At 40.0% G+C, this 24,954-nt stretch overlaps 1 protein-coding gene across 4 annotated transcripts in view; it reads left to right on the top strand.

Moving 5' to 3' along the window:
* The window catches only part of SLAIN1 (SLAIN motif family member 1), a 144,431-nt gene that overhangs the window by 74,099 nt on the left and 45,378 nt on the right, over positions 1-24,954 (top strand). For 3 of the 4 annotated variants that reach the window (XM_030200578.1, XM_030200576.1, XM_030200579.1), the window contains exons 3-5: positions 688-834; positions 10,988-11,137; positions 16,154-16,501. In XM_030200578.1, the coding sequence (XP_030056438.1) occupies positions 688-834; positions 10,988-11,137; positions 16,154-16,501 (645 nt within the window). The remainder of the gene's footprint in view (positions 1-687; positions 835-10,987; positions 11,138-16,153; positions 16,502-24,954) is intronic. The other variant, XM_030200577.1, reaches the window with a different exon arrangement.

The following is a 24,954-nucleotide window of genomic DNA, read 5'->3' as shown; positions in this document are numbered from 1 at the left end:
AGTAATAAAAAAAGAGAAATTTGCATTAGCACTTTTTAACACTTAGGGCCCTGTTTACTAAGATGCACTACCATTTTTAGCGCGCGCCTAAAATTAGCACGCGCTAAATGCTAGAGATAGACATGGGTGTATATAGCGTTTATCGTGTGCTAATGTTTAGCTTGCGCTAAAAATGCTAGCACACCCTTAGCACCGCTTAGTAAACAGGGCCCTTAGATACCTTTATAAATGGGCTACATGAATTTAGAAAGTAATGGAAATATGATTTTGTCATTCTAGATGATGCACAAGTTGTAAAATAAATGTTGAAAGGAAAAACTATCCCAGCAAGAGAATTCCAAAACAATTTCAAATGTGCTCTCAATATTGGGCCATGTATAAAGCTGAATTCCTTTTCCTTGTTCTTGTACAATAACCTGGGTATTGCACAGGAAAAAATGCATTATCCTGTTACTGTCTTTTAGGGGGGAAGTTATCTAGGTGAGCTACTGGTAAGCAGGGTTATTGTAGCACATGGTCCCATTTTATGCAATGAGACCCTGTGGTAAAATAATCCGATTTAACAGTAGCCCACATTGATAACGCCCCTCCCCACCACCAATTGTCTTTTATTGATTTAGCTCAGATAGTTACTATCTTTGCTGCCGTGGTATAACTTGTCTTTTTCCCTCTTCTATCCTGTAACAGCGAGCCGTTGGAAGAGTCTCTTTTCTACTCCTGTCTCCATGGCTTTTCCTTTTAGTCCTGTTGCCAGACTTGCTCCATACTGCAACGGCTTCATTTCTTCCAGCCTTAAAACTTCCACTAAAGCAATACTAACACCAGAATCCACAGGTAAACCATAACCTATTGCCAGATATGCTACTGACGCTTCCATGAATGCTTACCTTACCATCTAAACCACTGTTACACCATCTAACAATTGTAGTTATTTGGCATAACTGAGCAGTGTCAATGGATAATATAAGAACTTGTTAACATTTAGATGTCTCATAAGACTAACAAGATTAAAATGCACATTTCTTAGAGACATTGACTACATAATGGCATGTTCCTTCAATGTTTTTGCTTTTGTAGGAATGAGGTAAAATGTTTAACTGAAATATGTTAGAATTATTTATCTATTTATTAAAAATTTAGTGCTGCAAAGCTAAAATGCTAAATGGCTTACAAAGATATATAAATGCATATCATAGTAAATAGACATGATACATACAATAAAACCTAGAGGCTGCTATTCAGTTGATCATGACCAGATAGTTAACTGACATATTTAGCTTGAGTATGCTGACTGTAGAAATATCTGTCCTCCCTACCCCCCTCCTCTCTTTGTCCCAATAATGTTTTACTTGGCAGATTCCTCCCCTTCCTTCCTGCTCGGTGCTATATGTAAACCAACACCAAAGCAGACACTATGAAGTTCAAAAGAGTCTATTCAAACAAACCCCGAGGTGACCACATTTCGCCAAATAGGCTGCATCAGGGGCAAACATAAACAGCTAACCAGGGACACACAAGACTTAGCCCTGGCAGTAAAACTGAGCATCCAAGATGACATCAGCAGCTTCTTAAGTAGACAATAGTAAGAGGATTACCATACAGGACTCCAAGATGTAAGATCACTGAACATATAAAGAGGAATCCAATGAAATTTATATGGAAATATAATGTTTGATTTTAACAGAATATTTCTAAAAAGCAAGGAAAAGACCTCAAAACGCCCGACCGCTTACTTTCAGTTTTCAGCGGCTTTAACTGTGGGGATCTAAATAGGGACTTTCTATATGACAGTGCATAGCACTTGCTGTTGGGCCCATTGTCTAATGAAATCTACGTATTTGTATGGCCTGTTTGGGTTTCTCTGAATGACTGAGTTATTACGCTCTAATGGGGTACTCAATATGGAAGATTTTTAGCCCTTTTTAATATGAGAAATGAAAGTAGTAGTAGTAGTAGACTTTCAGTTTTCATGTTTGTTAGTTCTGTAACTGACTTTAAGCCTAAAGGTGGAACCTCATGTAAGAAAACAGATTAAAATGTTGTCTTGGCCATAATTTTCCTAGCAAAATGTATTCAGCTGATGGTTGAAAATGTCAAAACTGAAAGTTATAGACAATTTTCTATAACATCTAATTTGGAGACCAAGTCAAGGTGGTATACGGTTGGAAAACAAATAACATGGAAAGAAAAGAACTCCATTGGAAAGACAAAGTTGCATTCAATCAAGGTCTCGGTCAAATTAGAGATGATTAGCGATGGCCACAGTTGCCTTCTATCAGTCATACCATGCAGAGAAAAAAACTGTTTGACCCCAAACAACTATCGGGCTCATTTTTGAAAGAGAAGGATGTCCATCTTTCGATATAAATCGGAAGATGGACGTCCTGCTCCCAGGGACGTCCAAATCGGTATAATCGAAACCCAATTTTGGACATCTCCAACTGCAGTGTGTCGCAAGGATGTCCAAAGGTCAAGGGGGCGTGTTGGAGGTGTAGTGAAGGCGGGACTTGGGCGTGCCTAACACTTGGACGTCTTTGACTCATAATCAAAAAAAAAACAAGGATGTCCCTGACGAGCATTTGGATGTTTTCACCCGGACGTGTTTTTATTACAAATAAGGCACAAAAAGGTGCCCGACCACCGGAGAGAATTGGGGATGACCTCTCCCCCAGTGGTCACTAACCCCCTCCCACCCTCAAAAAAACATCTTTAAAAATATTTCGTGCCAGCCTCTATTCCAGCCTCAGATGTCATACTCCGATCCTTGACAATGCATGCAGGTCTCAGGAGCAGTTTTAGTGGGTACTGCAGTGCACTTCAGCCAGGCGGACTCAGGCCCTGTTACATTTGTGGAGGAAACAGCGAGCTCTCCAAAACCCACCACAAACCCCCTGTAGCCATATATAGGTGCCCCCCTTCACCCATAAGGGCTATGGTAGGTGGTGTACAGTTGTGGGTAGTGGGTTTTGGGGGGCTCAGCACACAAGGTAAGGGAGCTATGTTCCTGGGAGCATTTTATGAAGTCCACTGCAGTGCCCCCTAGGGTGCCCGGTTGGTGTCCTGGCATGTCAGGGGGACCAGTGCACTACTAATGCTGGCTCCTCCCACACCCAAATGGCTTGCATTTGGACGTTTTTGACATAGACGTCCTTGGTTTTGAAAATCGCCAAAAAGTCAGAAATGTCCGTGTCTAGAGACGTCCAAATTTAAGGATTTAGACGTCTGTGATGGTATTTTCAAAATGAAAGATGGACGTCCATCTTGTTTCGAAAATACGTTTTTCCCCGCCCCTGGATTTCGCCGTTTTGAAGGACGTCCAAATCGCAACTTGGATGTTTCTTTCGAAAATGCCCCTCCACGTCTCCTGTATACTAAATGCAGTATTAAATAAGTGGATTTTAAGCAGTTGAGTTCAGAACGGAGAGACACAGGGATAAGTTTTCCATAGATAGGGTGCCAGAAAGAAGAATGTGCTATTACATGTTAATTTTTAGTGTCCGCATGAAGGATTAGGAAGTACTGGCCTATGATTACTTAAAGAACACAGATACCATGGTGGAATGTATTGTATGGTGAGAATGAACAAGTAATTGGGAATGCCATTATGTAAAGCTTTCAACGTTAGGGTTAATGTTTTGAATTGAATCCTATACTTAATTTATCTCCAGAATAAGCAGGAGATCCTCATAGAATATCAGCCCCTTAGGTGCTCTTTTTCAAAGCAGATGGATGCCTAAAAATGCCTAAAAAAAAAAAAAGTCCATATGCAAAAAAAGTCCATATCCTGATTTTGGAAAAGTTAGAATTTGGACGTCTCATTTATCCAGATAGCAAGGGACATGTTTTGGGCAGGACTAAATAGGACCCAAAAATAGGATGTCCTACAGCGATTTTTATCTAGACCTGTTTCAGTCAGGTCCAAGTTCCAAAAGGTGCTCTGATATCGAGCAGTTGACCACTGGAGAGATTAAGGCATGACCCCTCCTTAATCCTCCTGTGATTATTGTCGCCCTCCCTCTTCCCTGAAAGGAAAATCAGGCTGTATGTCAGCTGCAGGTATTATGGCCATTCTGAACAAATTAGCAATCGGGCCAGAGGAGTAGCCTAGTGGTTAGTGCAGTGGACTGTAAACCAAGGGACACAGGTACAAATCCCACTGTAGCTCTACATTTTTCTGGGACTCCCTCCAGAAAAAATATATAAGCCACCTAATATAACACATTAAATAGTTCGCTGTCTACCTTATGATTCTCTGCAGATTACAAAAGATAAATCTGAAAATTACCAGAGAATAACAACTTTACATTATTAATGTAAAAATAAAATTCCTTTCAAGGAAAATAGCCTGAAGGCTATTGAAATGGTATACATTCAGGTACAGTAGATATTTTTCTATTCTTGGGGGGAGATCACATTTACAAAAAAAGGTAACAGTGGGATTTGATCCTGTGTTGCTTACTTTACAATCCACTGCACTAACTACTAGGCTAGCCCTCTGTTCTGTAAAAACATCTTAAATAGCCTATCTCTCTCTCCACTACCCTAACTGCAAGTCCTCGTTACTGGAATGCTCTGCCATCTACTTTAAAGGAGACTACCAACCACAATCTGTTCAAGAAGTCCCTTAAGACTTATCTATGTGGTCAATCATACTCTTCTGTTAATTAACTTCCTACCGGCCCTCGTTTGTGTCTCCTGTTGACTGTTCCTCTCCCTCTATGTTCCTTTATCTCTGCCCCAACCTTGAATTTGTATGATGTTCTTTTCATACATGTTGTTAGCCACATAGAGCCCGCCATGGTGGGAATCTGTGGGATATAAATGTTCTAAATAAATACATTTTCATACGAATACTGTGAGATAGATGTCCCTACGACTGTTTCCCCCCGTTTATAATTTAAATGTGTTGGTTTGTAAAATGGCTGTTCAGGATGGTCATCTCCAGCGTAATGACATCCTTCTCGAGTATTTTCAAACAGGAAATCTGGGCGTCTTTCCAAAAAGGCTGTGAGATGGACTTTTTCTTTTTTTTTTAGACGTTATGAGCAGGACGTCCCAATTCTGACTTTGATGTTCTTTCAAAAATGCCCTTCCACATGTCTTAGTTTGTAGATGAAAAGAAGAGTTTTAAGCCTTAATGTAGTTTTTGCCTGTTACATGTAGTTTTCCTGCTGCTCTTTGCTAATAAGTCTTGAGCCCTGATAACATTTTACTTGACTTGAAATCCGTCATTGTGTGTCCATTTCCTTTAGAAATTAGGGATGGGCGGCCCCAAAATTTTTCATTTTGTTTCCTTTATGTGCAGCATTGTTAATCTTGTTTTGTTTTCTCTATGTTTGCTTTTGGGTGCAGTGTCATTAGTCATGTAAACTGTTTTTAAAGTATGTACCCTTTTGGCACATAGTTTCCCGGATACTATATTGTGCGACTAAAGCTGTGCGCGCAAATATAGTCGTATTCTGTATCTGCGTGCACAACTTAATTAGTTAACAAGCCAATCAGCGCTGATAATTGCCACTTAACAAGCAATTATTGACACTATTTGGCATCAGTTGGAATTTACATGCAGAAGTATCTAAGCGTATTTTGTAATATGATGCGCCTAAATTCAAAGTCGCATAGTTGAAAATGGGACATGGCCATGAGCATGTCGTGGGCATTCTTAAAATCTATGCATTATGCCCGACCCGTACATAATTTAGCCGTCGGCATTTATACCAATGTTTACTTGACATAACTGTCCGTGACTAAATTTAGTCATGCGGATGGACACCGATCGTCTTCTATAAATCTTGAGGAACTTTAGGTATATTCAATAAAATTTAGGTGTACTTTACAGCCGCCATATATATAATCTTGCCCAGTACGCACTGTTTATAAAGAGCTTTGTACATGGGTAAGGTAATGAATTTGATATATTGCCTTTCTGTGGTACAGCCAAAGCTATTTTTCATATTATATCCAGGTACTTTCTCTGTCCTTAATGGACTCACAATCTAAGCTTTTGTACCTTGAGCAATGGAGGGTTAAGTAACTTGCTCAGGGTCACAAGGAGCCACAGTGGAAATCAAACCCAGTTCCCCAGATTTTCAGTCCACTCAATTAACCATTAAACTACTCCTCCACATGTGTAGTTTGTAAATAGTGCAACCTTTTTCAGAAATTTGAGTGTGGAACCCAGATTGGCACCCAAAATAATTAGTGAAGTTTACAAGCACTTAATTGGCATTAATTATGACTTGGGTGCCAATCTGGCTGTACACTATTCTGTAACAATGGACACCTAAATTGGATTGCACACAATTGAAAGGGAGGTGTGGCCATAGAAGGGGCATGGGCGTGTCAGGGGAGTTCATGAAAAATGTACACATGCACACCAGGATTTACACCAATTTTCAGCTGGCATAAGTCCTCGTACCCAAAGTTGAGCGCCAGAATCAGCACTTAAAGGTACTCTATAAAGAGTGATCATTTTGAAGCACCCTTTATAGGTTAGCGTTGAGCGCTGAATTTTGGCCCTAAACACAGAAAGGGTGTGCTCTTTCCAAATAGTGTGCCCTTTTATATATAGTGTACACTATTATCAGAGAACAAAAACGCCCTAATTCTTTATATGGTGCTAAAACTTGCACGCTCCCAATTTGCATGTGCCATTTAATTGCTTAAATGGGTGACAGTGATCAATTATTGGCAATAATTGACCTTAATTTAAATTTACGTACGCACCTTTAGGCATGTACATTGTACAAATGGATCTGAAAAGGGGGCATGGCCATGGGATGGGTATGGGCGGATCAGTGGCATTCCTGGAATTTCCACACAGTATTACAGAATAAGGGGGATCCTGGCCTAATTCATATGACTATTTACACAAGATCCCGGTGCTAAGTGCTATTCTATTGAGCGCCGCTTATAGAATAGAATGGCGCTTGACACTAATTTTTATCGCCACTAATTTTTTGGCCACTTACACAGAATTTAATCCAAAATGTATTTTTTTTTCTGCTCAATTCGTTTGGCAATGACAGACCACCCCTAGCAGATATATGCTTGGTCAGGAGCCAAACTACAGGTTAAAATCCTGACCAGCGTCTTTCCTATGGAGCTAAAAGAGTAGATCCATTAAGTGGCCTAGGAGGTGAAATCTCATCTGCTTTTAGTCAGGATGTGTTAGTTGGATTACTGAGCTGCAGTGTTCAGGGCCTTACTGTATGGCATCCATTTAAAAAATCCAAATCCTCTTTAATTTGTAGAACAATTTGCTACATTCTTCATGAACTGGTAATCTACTTTTTTTTTTCTTTTTTCCTGAAATGAGCATGGCGCTTTTTGATGAAAATGCATTTTTTGTTGTTGTGAACACCACATTCAGAAACTGTTTCCATGGCATCTTTTGAATTGTTCTTCCTTGTGTTTACATCCTTAAAGCCTAATGATGCGCGATGTGGGGGCAGGAGGAAACAGTCAAGTTATATTTTGCTATTCTATAAGTGAGACATGTTGAGTCTGCTACATTTTTTTAAATTAGTTTTATCCCAGTTTTGCTATTATCCTTCACGTTAAGTTACTCAGATGTGTCCTGCTTCTTTACAGGACCTGATAAAAACTAGATATTTATATATTTCTAATATACTATGGGGACAGTATTAAAACCCATGAGTGCCATATAATGATTAGTTATTAATCTGCCTAATTTATGCCTAACATTCAGTGACCCTATTTATTTAGGTAGTATGACTGAATATGCACTTTAAGTGGATAATATTTCCAGTATAAGGAGGGAAGATACTGAGGTGCAATAAAAGATGTGCTTTTACTGTATCTCAACTTACCATGGTAGTCGCCACCCTGGTGGTATTATAATACTCTAGGTTGCTGACTTATCGTGGTAATGCTGCTTTTCTGAGGACAAACGGGTCATTGTATTCTCACAGTTGGGTGATGTCATCCGCGGAGCCCGGTATGGATGCTGATTAGCGATAATGCTTAGTATTTTCTAGCAGCGTCCCACCACACACGCGCTGGTGTCTTCTTGCCCAACACATGAGTGCGGGGTCCCTCAGTCTTCATTTTTTCATGGAGCAGGGAGGACATGTTCTTTTCACAGTACGTGCATTCTCTTTCTATTGCAGTGCCTTCCTGTATGGATGTTTGTTTCTCTTTATTTTAATTTTTGGATTTTGCTCACACCTTTTTCAGTTGTAGCTCAAGGTGAGTTACATTCAGACACACTGGATATTTCTCTGTCCCAGGAGGGCTCACAATCTAAGTTTGTACCTGAGGCAATAGAGGGTTAAGTGACTTGCCCAAGATCACAAGGAGCAGCGGTAATCATTTTTAATTTTTAATTTTTCTTTACTGTATTTTATTTCCTTTTAATTTTAGTGGTTTTTTGCCACTTCAAGTTTCCTTTTTTTTTTTTTTTTGCGAGTTACAAGGCTTGTTTAGAACACTGTCCCTTTTTCAGCTCACAATTGAGGAGTTTAATTTGGCTGTAGTTCTTTTCTCAATGTCCTAGAAGACTCCCGGTGACTTCAAAAGGTGCGCCCAATGTAATTGGGTGATTTCTGTGATGGACTTTCAGTCTTGGTGCATTGGGTACCTTGGGCCTCACCATGAGCCTAACTTTTGTTCTATGTCTTTAAAAATGCAGTTGAAGACAAGAGGACATGGCAGGTTGCTCTCTCTCTCACTTTTTTTTTTCTCTCTCTCTCATGGCTTCTGCCATCCCATTTAAGTTAGAGATAGCGGAACAGTCCAGGGTGGAGATGTTAATTGTCCTGAACTATGAGTTTCCTCCCTAAGGAAAGGGTAGAAGTACCATTGCACCCTATCATTTAGGATGCACTGACAAAGAACTGGGAATCTCCCCTCTCAGTGCAGGTTGCACCTAAGAAGGTGGATATGCAGTATTGTATCCAGAAGGCTCCTGGATTCCAGAGGGCCTAACTGACTCACCACTCAAATGAGCTAGGAGCTCCAGGTCTCTTGCCTCGATGCTCCCTGGTGTAGAGGCTCAGACACTAGACTCGTTCAGGAAGAAAGATTTTCAGGACTTGATGCTCATTGCCGCATCCAGTCCTAAAAGATGTACACAAGTCTTTACTTAGTCTTTGTGCTACAGTACACTCAATGTTGCGGATTCTCTCCCACGGGAGCAAGCTGCAAAGCTTCACCAGTTGGCCAGTAAGCAGCTGGAGTACAGGAAGTATCTGCCAGGGGCACATATGATTTTTTTGACATAACATCCAGACTCTCTGCCATGGGTGTGAGGGATGCGCAGGCTCTCAGGCTGCGTATCTGACCTGGAACCAGTGGTTCAGGAGAGGTTGTGAACGTTCCATGCTGAAGTGACAATCTGTTTGGACATAAGGTAGAAGAAGATGCTAGTCTCATTAAGAAACATACTGATACCATCCAAATCCTGTCTCAGCACCCTCCAACTGTAACCTCTTCACCATGGAGGTTTTCCAGTGGGCCTAGGCGATGACCCTACTACTTGCAAAGGCATAATGTGCTGCATGTAAATTTTAAGTCACATAGTTGAAAAATGGGCATGGCCACGGGTATGGAATGGGCATTTCTTGGATGTTTCTAGAATCTGTGTGCATTGTTATAGAATAACACCCGGTTTGTGCCTAATTTAGGCTTGGTGTGTAACTTCCCGTGACTACATTTAGTTGCATAGACCAGCGCTTGGTGTATTTTATAAACCATGTGGAAATTTAGGGGAATTTCATTTTGGTGTGATATATAGAATCGAAGTGTACAGCAGTAGTTTTGGATAGTGCGGTTTATAAATTTGTAAATAAAATAAAAATAAATAAAAGGGCATAACAATAGTGCCTGAACAGGAATTATGTTTTTCTCCATAGCACTCTGGAAAACTGCTGTGCCTAGATTTCTAGCCAGTTCTTGTGGAGCAAACATGTTTGATTATTTATATTTATTTAAATTGGGCAGTATCTTTTTTGTGTGGTGTGTTTCTTGTAAGGTAAAATTAATGGACCCCTTAAAAGTATGAACATTGAAAGTATGAGGACGCAGTTTTGTTTTGGCTTATTGGATGATTTTTCAAGACCGAAGCCTTGAGAGGCTCCCTGTGTTATGATGCTATCTCAGTAAAAACATGAGAAGCATTTTTAATAGCAAGAATGTACCATACCAACTTTCCAAGCCCATTACAACTTCACTGGCACAAAAAAAAATAGTGTATTTTTGTAGCTCTTCCCAGTGTAGCTAATCTTATTAAGCCTGTAGCTTTCTGGTTAGAGTAGCAAGTTTAATACTAGGAAAGCCAGGATTCAAAGCCCACTGCAGCTGCTTGTGACTCTGGGCAAGTCACTTAACTCTCCTTTGCCTCAAATACAAACTCTTATTGTGAGCTCTCCAGGGACAAGAAAAATAATTACTGTACCTGAATGTACACCACTTCGATAGCTTTTGGGCTTGTAGTCGAGATATAAGAAATAATAATAATTTTAAAATGCCAGTCACCGTGCAAAGGAGAGAGGGAGAGAGGACTAGAGCTCTAGGCAATGAGGCTCCTATGAAGTAGGCTGGCCTGAGCATAAGAGTGGCACTCATGGTCCAATGTGAATTTTCCTGCTAAGGCAGGAGGAAATTTCCAATTTTGTGTGTGTGTGTTTTTTAATTGAACACTTAAACTACAGTAAGTAAGCATATTTAGTAACAGAGAAAATATAATAAAGACAAATTCTTAGGAATTAAAATCAATCAATCCAGCCCACATCATGGAGCGAGAACTGTGCTTTCAATTGATGCTTTGTGTGGTGGGACACAAAAATCCATGCTTCAGGTTCTAATGAAATGATTATGTTCATTCTGAATTGATTTTTCTATGTATATATCTAGTAACTCATGCAATTTTAAGAAATTAGCAACTTTTTGGTTAAAATGACATTGCATGTCCATGTTCTAAGTGAAAAGTTGGGTTTTTTGTGTGTTTTTGTTTTCCCATTCATAGGATATATTTCCAGAACATCTCCCTTGAGCCCACAATCGTCAATAGACAGTGAACTCAGCACGTCAGAGCTTGATGATGACTCTATCTCCATGGGTTATAAGCTGCAGGACCTCACAGATGTTCAGATCATGGCTCGTCTACAGGAAGAGAGTATGCTGCTATTGTCCTAACTGTTCAGTGTGTTGGTAGTTTTATGTCTTGCAACATTTTAAGGGCAATTCTATGAGGATTGCGGTACTGCCTTTGAAACATGCTTGGCTCATATTAGCCATTATAGAGGCAGACACGCTGGCCTGACGATCCTATTGAAGTATCTTTGTTTAACTAGACCATGATGTTTTGAATAAGGATGTATTTTATGTGAAGTTGAAGCTGAGTATAATGAGAGAGATTATCTAAGTACTCCCTTCACCATCAAACAGTTATGCATGCCTAGTGAATAGTAGCGCTCTAGAAATTTTAGTAGTAGTAGTAGTGAATACTTTCATAGGAATATATGGGTATCTCTAACGTTTAGCGCATGCTTATTTTTAGTGTATGCTAAAATGCTAGCGTACCTGTGTAAAAGGGGCTCTTAGACCGAAAGGCACCAATACTACAATTGCAGTACTAAATGATACTCAGGCAGTTTACAATGCTACAATTACAATAAAATACACATACTAGAAAATAACTTAAATAATACTCAATCAGTTAGTACAATACAAAAGAAACCCAGGCTTAACCATGTAATTGTTCAAAACTACTGACATAAAGCTAGGGTTTTTACAGCCTTACAAAACTGTAAGTAATTATCTTCAGGCAGTTAATTCCACAGTAAAAGGCCAAAATGACAAAAGGCCCATCTCATAATTGTTGCTAATTTAACCTTAGATCATGAAGGAAGTTGTAGTAAGGCTAATTGTGAAGAACGTAGTTGCTTGGATGGAACATATTTGCTATTTGCAGCAGAGAGATAAATAGGAACTTTCAGCTGAATAAAATTTGTATCCAGTGTAATTCAAGCAGAACAGGTATAATATGATTGAATTTGTTTGTCCTGTAAGCAAACTGGCCACTGTATTTTGCACTAGCTGCAATCTTTTTAAAATTAGTTTGAGTCAACCACTTTTACAAGGTTAGATCTAGTCAATACTGATCTTAGCTGTCGTATCATTCTTAGTTGGTAGTAACAAGATTTGACCACTCTATTAACCTGAAGATCAAGTTTCATTTGGCCATCACAATGGACTTGCAGTGTCACCAAATCATGAACAATGTTAAATTCTTTACCCTGGAAAAATGGCTTGAATTTTAGAGTTTAGCTTAATGGGAAACGCACATAATTACAGACTTGTCCATATTTAAAACCAGTTCATAGGAGGTCTATGCATAGGTGGATCGTGGGTGGGGGCTCTCTCTCCTACACGTATAACTTATAGAAGAGTATTGTAAGTTATATACCTTTTCACCTGCATTTATGTGGCCTTGGTTACACCAGGTCTATGGCTAAGTGTACTTCTCTTTTTACGATGTGCAAATCTGTTTGCAATTACTCTGATTGCATGTTCAGCTGATACCCAAGTATGAACAAGGCTAGCTAAAGTAAGCTACTGTGTGACAGCAGTAATTGCTCTAAACTTATTATCTGTTATGCAACAATCCTACTTTAATTAAGGGCAATTACTGTTGTTTGTTAAATGGTGACTGGACTCTTTTCTACCTGGAATACTTCAAGGGCTTGAGAAACATAAATTAGGGATTTGGCTGGAGAAGGATGCTGTTGGGTGTTATGCTCAACAGTAACGCGCCTAGGTGCAATCACTTATGCCATGTCTGTGAAACACAGAGATCGTATTACACGTCTTTCTGGGGATGTAGGCCTTTGAAGTGAGTGAGTTAGAAATTTATTGAAAGAGAGGTGACAAAGGTAGTTGTAAACTGAGTTCACTCTGAGGGAAGCACATTTAGTAGGGGTATGCCACAAGTACTGGTCCTAGGTTCAGCTCTTTTCTAGGCTCTTGTGATATTGCAGAAGACCTATCAGTAGAGTTTTGCCTCTTTTTGTGTAAAGTAATCAAAATTTGCAACAGGGTAGACACCCTTGAAGGTGTGGATCAGATCTGTTTAGCAAGACCTACCTCTACTGTCTGTCTGTCTGTTTTTTCTTGTGCATGCACTTCTAAAACTGAAGGTAGCGTAGCATGGTGGATTAGCAGCCATTGCCCTCCAGTGGTTCTCAAGCTGTCAGGATAAGCAAAAATGGAGAACACTGGGGCTGGGTGACTTGTATGGCAACACATGGGTTAGAGAAGTGCTAGTGGCTGGCAAAAGATAAGGGCCTGTGAGATGAAAGGAGACAGAAAAGATGGAAAAGGGATGGTACGGGGGAAGGTAGATGATAGAGTGGGAGTAAGAAAGCATATGAAAAAAGCATGGATTGAAGGGTGGGAGGAAGGGGCGTGAAAAGGAGGTGGACAATGGAAAGAGGTAGGGGTACCCTCAAACTGCTTGCACACACATACACAGTATAAGTATATAAGTAATGTCACACTGGGAAAAGACCAAGGGTCCATCGAGCCCAGCATCCTGTCCACAACAGCGGCCAATCCAGGCCAAGGGCACCTGGCGAGCTTCCCAAACGTACAAACATTCTATACATGTTATTCCTGGAATTGTGGATTTTTCCCAGGTCCATTTAGTAACGGTTTATGGACTTGTCCTTTAGGAAACCGTCTAACCCCTTTTTAAACTCTGCTAAGCTAACCGCCTTCACCACGTTCTCCGGCAACGAATTCCAGAGTTTAATTATGCATTGGGTGAAGAAACATTTTCTCCGATTTGTTTTAAATATACTACACTGTAGTTTCATCGCATGCCCCCTAGTCCTAGTATTTTTGGAAAGCTTGAACAGACGCTTCACATCCACCTGTTCCACTCCACTCATTATTTTATATACCTCTATCATATACCTCTACATATATACCCCCTCCCCCAGACAATACATACTCCAACCCCAAAAGACATACACTCTCAGATATATTTTCCCTGAAAGACACAAGCACACAGATGCATATTTATGCATGTGCTGTGTGCGTAAATGTTTAGAGTACTAGCATATAGAACACTAGCATGTACGCTCATACATGCCAATATTCCTTCTAAGCATGGTTCTGTAAATATGCGCATGTTTGCAAGGGGGGCATACACAAGGGCAGTACTCCCAATTACACGTGTAAGTTATGCGTGTATTTGTGGCTGGCATAAGTGCTCATGCGTAAATGCTATATACGTATATAGTCTTTTGTGCTGCTGCTAAGGAAAGTAGGTACCTACCATGTACCCTTTTAAAGAATCACCCTAATGTAGTTTCCCCTAAAACACACATCTGTTGCCACTTTGCTAAAACCGAGTAGCCTAATGGTTAGTGCAGTGGCCTGTGAACCAGGGAACTGGGTTCAATTCCCTCTGCAGCTCTTGTGACTCTGGGCAAGTCACTTAACCCTCCATTGCCCCAGGTACAAAATAAGTTACCTGTATGTAATATGTAAACCGTGTTGATTGTAACCACAGAAAGGTAGTATGTCAAGTCCTATCCCCTTTCCCTCCTTTGAGTGTCACATACGTGCATGGCTGAATCTGCCAATGGAGGAAGGGGAAATGTGCCATAATTATTACTAAAGTATTTGTCTTGCCTGCCCATTCTCTCAAGTGTTAGTCTATGTATTATGTATTCACTTTTATGATCTTCCAAGGACCTTGGGACTGGGTGGAATACAAGTTTTTAAATAAATAGAAAGTCTCAGTGTGCATAATTAATACAAAAAACGTATTACTGAATGTACATCCCTATCCAACCCATCCCTCACAGAGAAAAAGCCTCCTGAAACAAATATTTTTTGGCTTCCTTCTAGAAGTTTCCAATGTTAATGCATATTAATGCACGTTAAGACATTACATAGGTCAGTAAATGAAGATATCTGAATCTGACATGGCATCGACTGCAATTCATTCTTGGTCAACAGACTTTGGGCCCCTTCAAGTGCAATTCATTCTAGGTCTACAAACTTCGGGCCCCTTTTACTAAACCACGCTAGCAATTCCCACGTGGCAAATTCAACAAAGCCCAATTGAATGGGCTTTGTTGTATTTGCTGCACCGGGAATCGCTAGCGCCGTTTATTAAAACGGGCCCCTTATTTGTAGACCTAAGGTTTGAAGTGTATTCCAATTCACTGCAATCTGTTCCTTGTGTGGTCTGAGACACGGAATTGAGAGTTTCTTATTCCACGGGGCAGGAACAGTACCCAGTCGATCCTGCTTCATGGGTGCCTTTTCTGAGAGAGTTGCTGGTGACCTGAGGTCAGAGCCGTTTTACCATACAGTAAAATGATGTTGGTTTTCAGTCATCCATAACTATTTTGCAAAACAGTACTAACAGAACAGGAGTGACTGGGATCATTTCTACTCTATGAAGACCCAGTAGATGGGTTAAGAAACTGAGAAGTAGGGAGGGCTTTCATTCTTGTGATGGGAGGAGTGGCCTGGCTGAACCAATTTTATAAGCCATACTGGGTCAGGCCAATAATCCATCTAGTCTAGTATCCTGCTTCCAACACGGGGATAGTCTGTGGTAAGAAATTGAATTGAGAGTTAAATTTCTTACGTTCTGCATGCCATCTGGCCCAAGCGTATACTTTAGGCGATTTTTGGTTGTCCATCAATCCCATACTTCAGATGCATAGTGTTTTTAAAGTAGATCCTAAATGCTTGCACGGGTTGATCTGTACTTTACTTGTTTTTTCTACAAATTTATTTATTATACTAAGAATTATTGATGCTAGGTTTCAGTTTCTTGTAACACTAAAATCTTTGTTGACAAAGAGGCTTTCTTCGCCTTTCAGATAGACAACTTTGAATTGAAATTAGAGATAAGAGGTGTTGGCTTTTATGTGACAGGCTCAAATTTACGTTGGTGCTTTTCTCTTGAAAACTGTAAATTAGGCTTCTCAAAGAATTGTAGGATTTCTGCAGATATGAAGTGCAGCTCACTTATAACTGAACAGTTTCTGGCTCATTATTGATGTGTGGAAAGAAGGCCAAATAGCCATTCAGTTTTGACAATTAAAAATAATGGTGATTTAGCTCAAAATGCCACTTAACGGTGTACTTTTCTCTAATCATACAGGTCTGAGGCAGGATTATGCATCTACTTCTTCGATATCGAGGGGTAGCTCTAGTATGTCTTTACATTCTGGAAAGAAAGGGACATACAGCGATCAGGAGTATGACCGCTACAGCCTGGAAGATGAGGATGAAGAGTTTGATCACCTTCCACCGCCTCAGCCTCGACTCACTCGCTGCACACCCCTCCAAAGAGGAATTCCACATTCCCAGACGTTTGGCAGCATTAGGGATTGCAGAAGAAGCCCGACTTCCCAGTATTTGCCTTTCAGTAGCTACCAGCAGTGCAGTTACAATCCTCAATCTCAGTCTCCTAAGCAGCAACCAAACAAAATCAATGGAGGTCCCGGAGGTATTTGTCTTTCTGGTGTGCTGGATATAGGCATATTTAGCTTTTTGTCTCTTTGTTTTTGAATGCATGTTTTAACTTTCAGTGTCTGTGGTAATGGCATGTAGCTGTTATTGAACTGGCATGACACAAGCGCTGATTCGCGCGTTGACTGCGTACTTTGTTAGGGGGGGGGGCGGGAACTGGGTGAGTTATAGGCAGAGAATGGGTGTGGATTGCATATTATAGCTAGTGTATGGTACTTACCCCAGTCTGCTTCTTGCATTTAGGGGTCAATTCAATAAAGGGCGCTAAAACTTAGGTGCTTGAAATTTGGGCGCTCAGATAGTATTCTATAATGGCAAGTTTGCATATAAAATCTGTTATAGATACTAGCATGAGTACACAGTAACGCATCTATGAATACCAAGGAGGCAGTGTATGCAAATTGATCTCATGCATATTCATTGTGGGTATCCTGAAAACCTGACTGGCTGGGGTTCCCCCAGGACAGGTTTGGGAAACACTGCTGTAGGGCTACAAAAATTGGGTGTTTGGCTAAAGGAAACCATGCAAATATATTTAAAACTGCCGATGCAGAAGGGCTATTAATGTGGTCAGAACTGATGAAGTTTGCAGACAGGTTTTTCCCTCCATTGTGTGCTTTCTGAACTTCCTGTCATGTGTATCCTTTGTAGAAGCAGTAGCAGCCCATACTGTATGACAGCCGGGCAGTGCAGCTTAGTTTCGCTCCTGGTTCAGCTTGAGGCTGCCGCTGCACCTGTGCTCCCTCACCATGGAGGGCTTATACTTTGGAAATTTAAGCTGTTCTAATAGACTGTGTTCAGTTTTTAAATGTAAAGAAGCTGACGGATCACTGAAACTATCCATAAGTGACTACTAATATGCTCTTGCAGAATACAGTGTCATTTCATTCAAAGTCACATGAAGGCATATTTTCAAAGCACTTAAACTTACAAATTACAAATTTCCTTAGTAAGCTATGGAACTTTGTAAGCCTAAGTGCTTTAAAAATGACCCCCATATTGATTTTTCAGTAATCACATCATGGGGAAATGTCTCCAGATGGGTTATTTTTTTTTGTTCTTTTCCAGTTTTTTTGACTATTTTTATTTGGCTTTTTGTTTGTTTTGTTATACTTTTGTTTTGCTTGAATTATATTTTCCTGTTTTGAGTATACAAGATATATTACTTTTTCCGATATCGAGCCTTATTCTATAAAGGTTATGCTCCTAAAATTTATGCTCCTAAATTACGAGCTTAATCTGTTTTAGAGCATAACTTTAGGAGCATAAATTTTAGGAACATAACCTTTATAGAATAAGGCCCATCATGTCTAAAATGAACCTGTGTCAGACTATGTTGTAGATGAGCAGAGAATCTGAGAATTTGGGATTATCTCAGCACTTGCATTGTTCCAAAGAGATCCTCCTTTTGGAGTTCATACATTACAATATGCTTAGGCAACATATCAAGATGTGTTTGGAATTTATTTATAATGGGGCTGGTCACACACAATATGTTTGAGAGAATTTTTGTATCTTTCTGCCATATTTCTTCTGTTTTCTGTTGGCTTGTTCAGTGCTTTCAAACCCAGCCATCAATATTTGTGCAATTGGCTTGTTTTCCAGGGTACCATAATGAATTGGTATAGTTTGTGTGTCCTGATTTAGGAGGAGGGTTTCTGAAAGACCAGAACCTGAAAATCACTGACTTAGAATACACTGAGACCTGATTGAGTTTTCCACTGTGGTCTAGGTCTGTGGTTCTTAAACCTGTCCTCGGGGACAACCAGCCAGTTGGGTTTTCAAGATGTCCCTAATGATATGCATCTCTGTTACTTACAAAACCATTATATTTCTTAAAACAAACTTTATTGAATTTCTCTACTTTATTAATTTATAGTTTATATTTGTCTTTGAAAAATGCATCAATCCCAATTTCCTGGTACAACAAATGAAAAGGCATCAATTTCATATAAATTTAACAACTTTCTAGACTAAAAAGCCAATACTTGTATTGAATTAGGGCGCTGGACACAAATTTCGATGCTAACAGTCCATCCAACTACATAGCAATATATATAAATCCTGAGCAAAAATACTGCTGCAATGAAACCGTTATATCATGTGATGAAAGGTCCCGGTATGTGTAAATCAAACAATCCAGTACTCACGGAACACTCCTCTTTCTGATTTCTCCACAAGATCCAATCTTTCTTTAAAAATTATCCAGGTGTATAAAGTCTCCCAAAAAACTTGCCAGTCTCACTGCTGTCGAGAAAATCCGGCTGATATAAACTGAATCATCCATCTCGGACTCTACATGGATCCATGTTTATATAAGAACATAAGAATAGCCATACTGGGTCAGACTAATGGTTCATCAAGCCCAGTATCCTGTTTCCAGCAGTGGCCAACACTGGCAGAAACCCAAATAGTGGCAACATGCCATGCTACTAATTCCAGGGCAGGCACCTAATGCGGTGTTGTCAGGAGTCCAGACTGTAATAAAATAGTTTAAGACACCACCAAATTAAATACATCCTATATTCTGCAATGTATATACTATTCTACTTACAAACCCTACCATACAATCAACTTGTTCCCTCTAAGCTGAGTGGGAGTCCTTCACCTACAGTCCTGTCAGTGGGGGGGTGAGGGGGGTTTCACTATCACATTTTCAATAGTGAGGGACAGGCAAACTTTTCAGGACTCCAAGGAACCTGCCTGTCCTTAATGATTTAAAACACAAAATTGAAGCACCACCTCCTACTGGCAGCAATGCAGTTGGAGGGCTCTTGCTCAGCTTAGAGGGAACCGTTCTGGCTGATGGTTCCCCAGGACAAGTTTGAGAACCACTGATCTAGGTGCTCTCTCTGTATTATGTCAGGGCTTACGGCTTTTAGGAACCTTTTAGCTGTAATTTAATACATCTTTTCCATGGGTAAGGCCTGCTTTGCATGCAGAAAATGTTTTTTATAAAACCGCATGACTTCATATGCATGTAGAAAGTACTTGCATGGAAAGTGTGCAGGTCATTTGAAATGTTCCTGGGTTGTGGGAGGCACACAGTATGAGCAAGGCAGAGTTGCGATATACTTGGGTATTTTATAAAATAAAGTATGTTCACAAATTTACACCTTTTTCAGAACAGGTCTAAATTTTTGTTTGCATTTTTGTGATGTTGTGATTAGATCTGCAAGCCTGTTTGATAAAGTCAGATAGGTGCCTCTTTGCCTTTATAAAATACATTTAAAATAAGCACTTTTTATGTTACTCGCTTAATCTTCCTGTTATAAAATCAAGCACTAGCCCCCATCTGTAAAGGTCACCCCCAAATTAGTGAATGGGCTCCAATGACGGTTGGGTGATACAGATCTTGCCACCTTTTCCATGGAAAAGGGCCGTCGTGGTCTGCTCGAGCACTTCACTTCTCTTCCTGCCAAAAATGATGATTCTTCTCGCAGCAAGATTTTATCAACTTGCCTGGATGGGAATTATTTCAACCCCGCTGAAAGCTGCTCTCACCATCCCACCAACTCAGCTTCAGGAATCTACCTCAGGCGTTTGCGGGAAATATAAATGCAGCATCTCATCATAGCAAGATTCCTACCGTTTGTTCCTTCCTGGGTATTACTACAGTTCCCAATTATGGATTATCTTGCTGACTGATGCTCAAGCCACATTGATCCGTCTCATCATCTGGTCTTCCACAGTCCATTTTAGACTCTCTAACCTTTCCCCTTTCCCTTTCCCTTCCTTCCCTGATCCTTTTACCCTACCTCATGTAATTGTATTTGATTCCTGTACTTTGTAAGCCACTTTGAGTCTGCTTAATGTGGAAAAAAGTGGGGTATAAATGTTCATAAATTATTGGAATTAACAAGCACTTAATTGGCACTAATTATGATGTGTGCTGATCTGGCAATATTCTATTCTGAAATGGTGGGTGCTTAAATTGGATCGCTCACAACTCAAAGCATGGCCATGGGAGGGGCATGGTCGGGGCATTCACAATAGATGCACGCCAGGATTTACACCAGGTTTCAGCTGGCATAAGTCCTCATGCCCAAAGTTGAGATCTGAATTCGACACTCAACGCTATTCTATGGAGAGTGTTCATCACGAAGTGTGCTTTATAGAATAGCGTTGAGTGCCAAGTTTTATCGGTGCCAGAAATTTGGTGCTATTTATAGAATTTGGACCTAGGTATGTAAAGTATTTTATTCAGATTTTGATACCCTTGTGATACACAAGTGCATGAAAAAATAGAAGTTACAGACTCATTAACAAATAAGAAATCAAAAATAGAAGGAAAATCTTGCTGAAAAATAGTTTCTAGCCCACATTAGAAGGGGAACTGAACAAAATAATAAATATCAGTTCAAGTAACCCAACAGTAAAACAATACTCTTACTAACCACCTATATTGACCAGCACCAGGTGTTTAATGTGGTCATTAGAACATATGCTTAACATTATACCAGCGGTTCTCAACCCATTACTTGGGACACACCCAACCAGTCAGGTTTTCAGGATACCCACAATGAATATGCATGAGATAAATTTTCATGCACAACCTCCATTGTATTCAAATCTCTTTATTCATATTCACTGTGGTATCCTGAAAACCTGACTAGCTAGGTGTGTCCCAAGGACTGGGTTGAGAACCATTGAATTACATGACTAGTTATTTCAGCACTGCACTGTTAACATATATATATATATATTTTTTTTTGTTACATTTGTACCCCACGCTTTCCCACTCATGGCAGGCTCAATGCGGCTTACATGAAAACCCACATTAAATACCTAACACATCTTAGTAAATAGGCCCCTAAAAGTTAGTAATAACTTTTTTTTTTCTAACAATATTATCTAGAGGAGGGGTTCTCAAGCTAGCTCTCAAGACGTATATCTAACCAGTCATGTTTTTAGGACACCTATGATGAATATGCATATGAGACATTTGTGTACAGTGAAGACAGTGCATGCAACTTTATCTTATGTATATTGATTGTGGATACCCTGAAAACCTAGGTGCAGGTTGAGAACCCCTGATCTAGAAGTAACTAAAACATATGACCCCAATGAGTTCTGTCACACTAGACTCCAGAATGAGATATATGCTTTACCCCCCCCCCCCCCCCCCCCCCCCCCACTGGCTGACATGGAGGGTGAGTGCCGAGAAATAGAAATGTGCAAACAAAAACCAGAGACCCTGAGAAGCCATCGTCATTGAAGAAATAGAAATAGCACTAATTTCCTCCTGTACTTTAGTTCTTTGTCTCTCTTTCAGGCCCTCTGTTGAGCAGGAAGGTGGCATCCCTTTTCGATGTCTTTAGGAACCTCGGTGTCAGACCTCCTCTCGGATCCAGGGGGAAAAGAGGAGGAGGAAGAGGATGAGGCTCAAACATAACATACACAACACGTACACATCTCTCTCTTCCACCAATAAAATGACTTTAGATAAACATATGCAGTATTCAATGGAAGTTCTGAACATTTACTGGCAAATGGTAACTGCATAATCGCCTGTGTTTACAAAGGCGCGCTATAGGCGCGTTAGCGTTTTTAACGCACATTAAACGCTAACGTGCCTATAGGAATGTATTGGCACGTTAGTGTTTAACTTGCCTTAACTTTAAAGGCGCATTAAAAATGCTAACACACCTTAGTAAATATACCCAAATGTGTATATTCAGTGCGTACATTTAAATTAATCTGCTCCCTGCCACCATTGAAAATTGACCCCACAGATATTTGTAGGGAAAATTTTTATAAAGGTTTTCTATGTGCAAAACCTGTTTTATGCAGAAAAGGGCTTTTATAAAAATGCATGGCCACATATGCGCATGAAGAAAATGATTTTATAAGTGGACGCTGTGGGTAAGCAGGCGCCTATTTGATTTTGTAAAATATTAGCGTGTGTGTGGCAGAAAATGTGTTTAGAATGTAAATGCGAGCACTTAGATCTCCTGGAGAACAGGTGTAAATGAAGGCATGTATGTTGTGTGGATTAAGGTATTTCATAATCTTATGTTTATATGTGTTAAGTCCACCTATGTTCTGCCCAAATGCCACCCATGTGTAGTCTGCCAATAGAGCAGTGGTTCCCAAACCTGATCCTGGAGGGATTTGCATGCAATGGAAGCAGTGCATGCAAATCTGTCTCATGAATATTGTGGATATCCCAAAAACCTGACTGGCTGGGGTGCCTCCAGGACATGGTTTGGGAACCACTGCAATAGAGCATGTGCTATCATGTCATGGTGCACACTTTTTACGCAAGTCAGTGTTTCATAAGAGGTCTACCTCCAAAAGTAGATGCTTGGAAAGAGTGCACCTAGATTGTCAAATCCAATTGTTACCTTATTTTCAGGGGAGATATTAAAAATTGAGGATCATTCTAGAGTATTGGGTGTAATATTAGACTCAACTTTGTCTTTTGAGAAGCAGATCAATGCCTTTAGTAGAAGATTCTTTTTAAGCTTCGACAGCTTCGTGCAATGAGACCTATATTAATGGTAGAAGATTTTAGATCTATTGCTCATGCTGTCTTGTTGCCACAATTACTTTATTGCAACTCACTTTATTCTTGTATCTCACAAAAGTAAAACAGCTAAAGTGGTTGCAGTTACTATTAGATTGATCTGTGGGGTTGGGCAATTTGATAGTGTTTCTCATATTTATCGAGATTACCATTGGTTAATGATAAAAAATCGAATTGATTTTAAGGTTCTCTGTTGGATTTTTAAGTCATTATCTGGTTTGAATTACGAAGGTCTAACTGAGTTGTTGGTTTTTCCATCAGTGGAAAGAACCTTGGGTTTTTCCAGGATGTTGAAGTTTGGTTTTTCTTCCTTAAAAAAGATTTGGTTTAGATCTATCTTAGAGACCACTTTCTCTTTTATAGAGGCTAGACTATGGAATAAACTTCCTTTGGAAGTAAGGCTAGCATCTTATCTTTCTTTTAAGAAAATGTTAAAAATGAAATTGTAGCCTCATTCACTACATATACTACAAGTGTTTCATATTATTGGAGGAAAAGCCTCAACAGACTCCTCTACATTAGGCTCACAGGCCATTAACTTCACGGAGTACTTGCCGTCATCATCGGCACGAAACCCCCCAAAAGCTATTGAAATCTTTAAAGTCCACATAACAAAAACTTATCTTTTGTAGACACACAGTTTCCTCACACTCTCCATAGCCGACAACGGCCAAAGTTTTGTCCACTTCGTCAGGGTCCGTGGTCTGTGCAACTCAGCTTTTGGAGGTTTTTGTGGCTTTTGAGGCTTTTCCTCCAATAATATGAAATACTTGTAGTATGTGTAGTGTATGAGGCTACAATTTCATTTCAGTAAATCCAGTATTAGTGAAGATTTTTGTTGCCGTGGGAATTTTTCTATTATCCTCTATAGCTCCTGAACTTGATTATTGCATAGCATTTCACATACGGGGGACTTCTATATATGTTGCCTAACATTAGGTGCTACTTCCGCTCCAAAAAGCATTCTAATGAACACAAGGCACCGAAACTGGGCAGATCTGTAAGAAAACACAGGCGCTGTTCTACAAATGGGTGCGTAAGTGTTTCATGTGGTCTGCGAAGGGGACGTAGTGATGGGAAGGACATTGGCGGTCAGAGGCATTCCCTTAAGATGCATGCAATGTTATAGAATAGTGCAGACCTGTGCCCAACTTGTGAGCTGGGATTTATACCTGATTTCAGTTGGTGTAAATCCTTATGCCCACAGATGAGTGTGGATCTCAGTGCAACACTCTGTTCTATAAAGGGCACCCGTCCTGATTTTTTTTGGCACAGAATTTTAAGCGCTATGGAGGAGATTCTGTATAGCGTGCCTAAAAATTGGCGCTGAAATCAGTTCCAACTAACCATATTCTATAATCAGCACCTAGATTTAGGTGATAATTATAGAATACACTTAGTTCAAAGTTCAGCGCCGATATCTGCGCGCATCCATTTACGCCAAAGAAAACCTGGTGGAAAGCTCAGCTCGTAGATTTAGGTGCACTGGGCCATATTCTATAACTAGGCACCTACATTTTGGAATGCCCATAAAATGCCCATTTCCCCACCCAGAACCATGCCCCCTTTTGCCTCCACATGTTAGAAGTTTGGCACACATCATTACAGAATACGCTTAGTGAGTTGTGTGTCTAAATTGTAATTGGTGTCAATTAGGGCTCATTATTGCTTTTTAAGTGCTATTAGCATTCATTAGCTTGTTAAGCCAGTTAAGTTATGCGCGGTGTTTCGGCACCTAAATCTAAGTACACTATATATAATCCGGGGGTATTTACTGAATCCAGCCCATAGGCATTTCTGGGAGTATAGTTTGGGCAGAGTGAAGGTGATAGCTCTGATATGCTTGTATTTTATAAAAAAATATGGGAACATGCAAATGTTTTACACATGCTGTGAAAATG

This window comes from Microcaecilia unicolor, chromosome 4 (assembly GCF_901765095.1).
Source record: "Microcaecilia unicolor chromosome 4, aMicUni1.1, whole genome shotgun sequence".
Lineage (NCBI taxonomy): Eukaryota > Metazoa > Chordata > Amphibia > Gymnophiona > Siphonopidae > Microcaecilia > Microcaecilia unicolor.
This window is presented reverse-complemented; position numbering and strand designations above follow the sequence as displayed.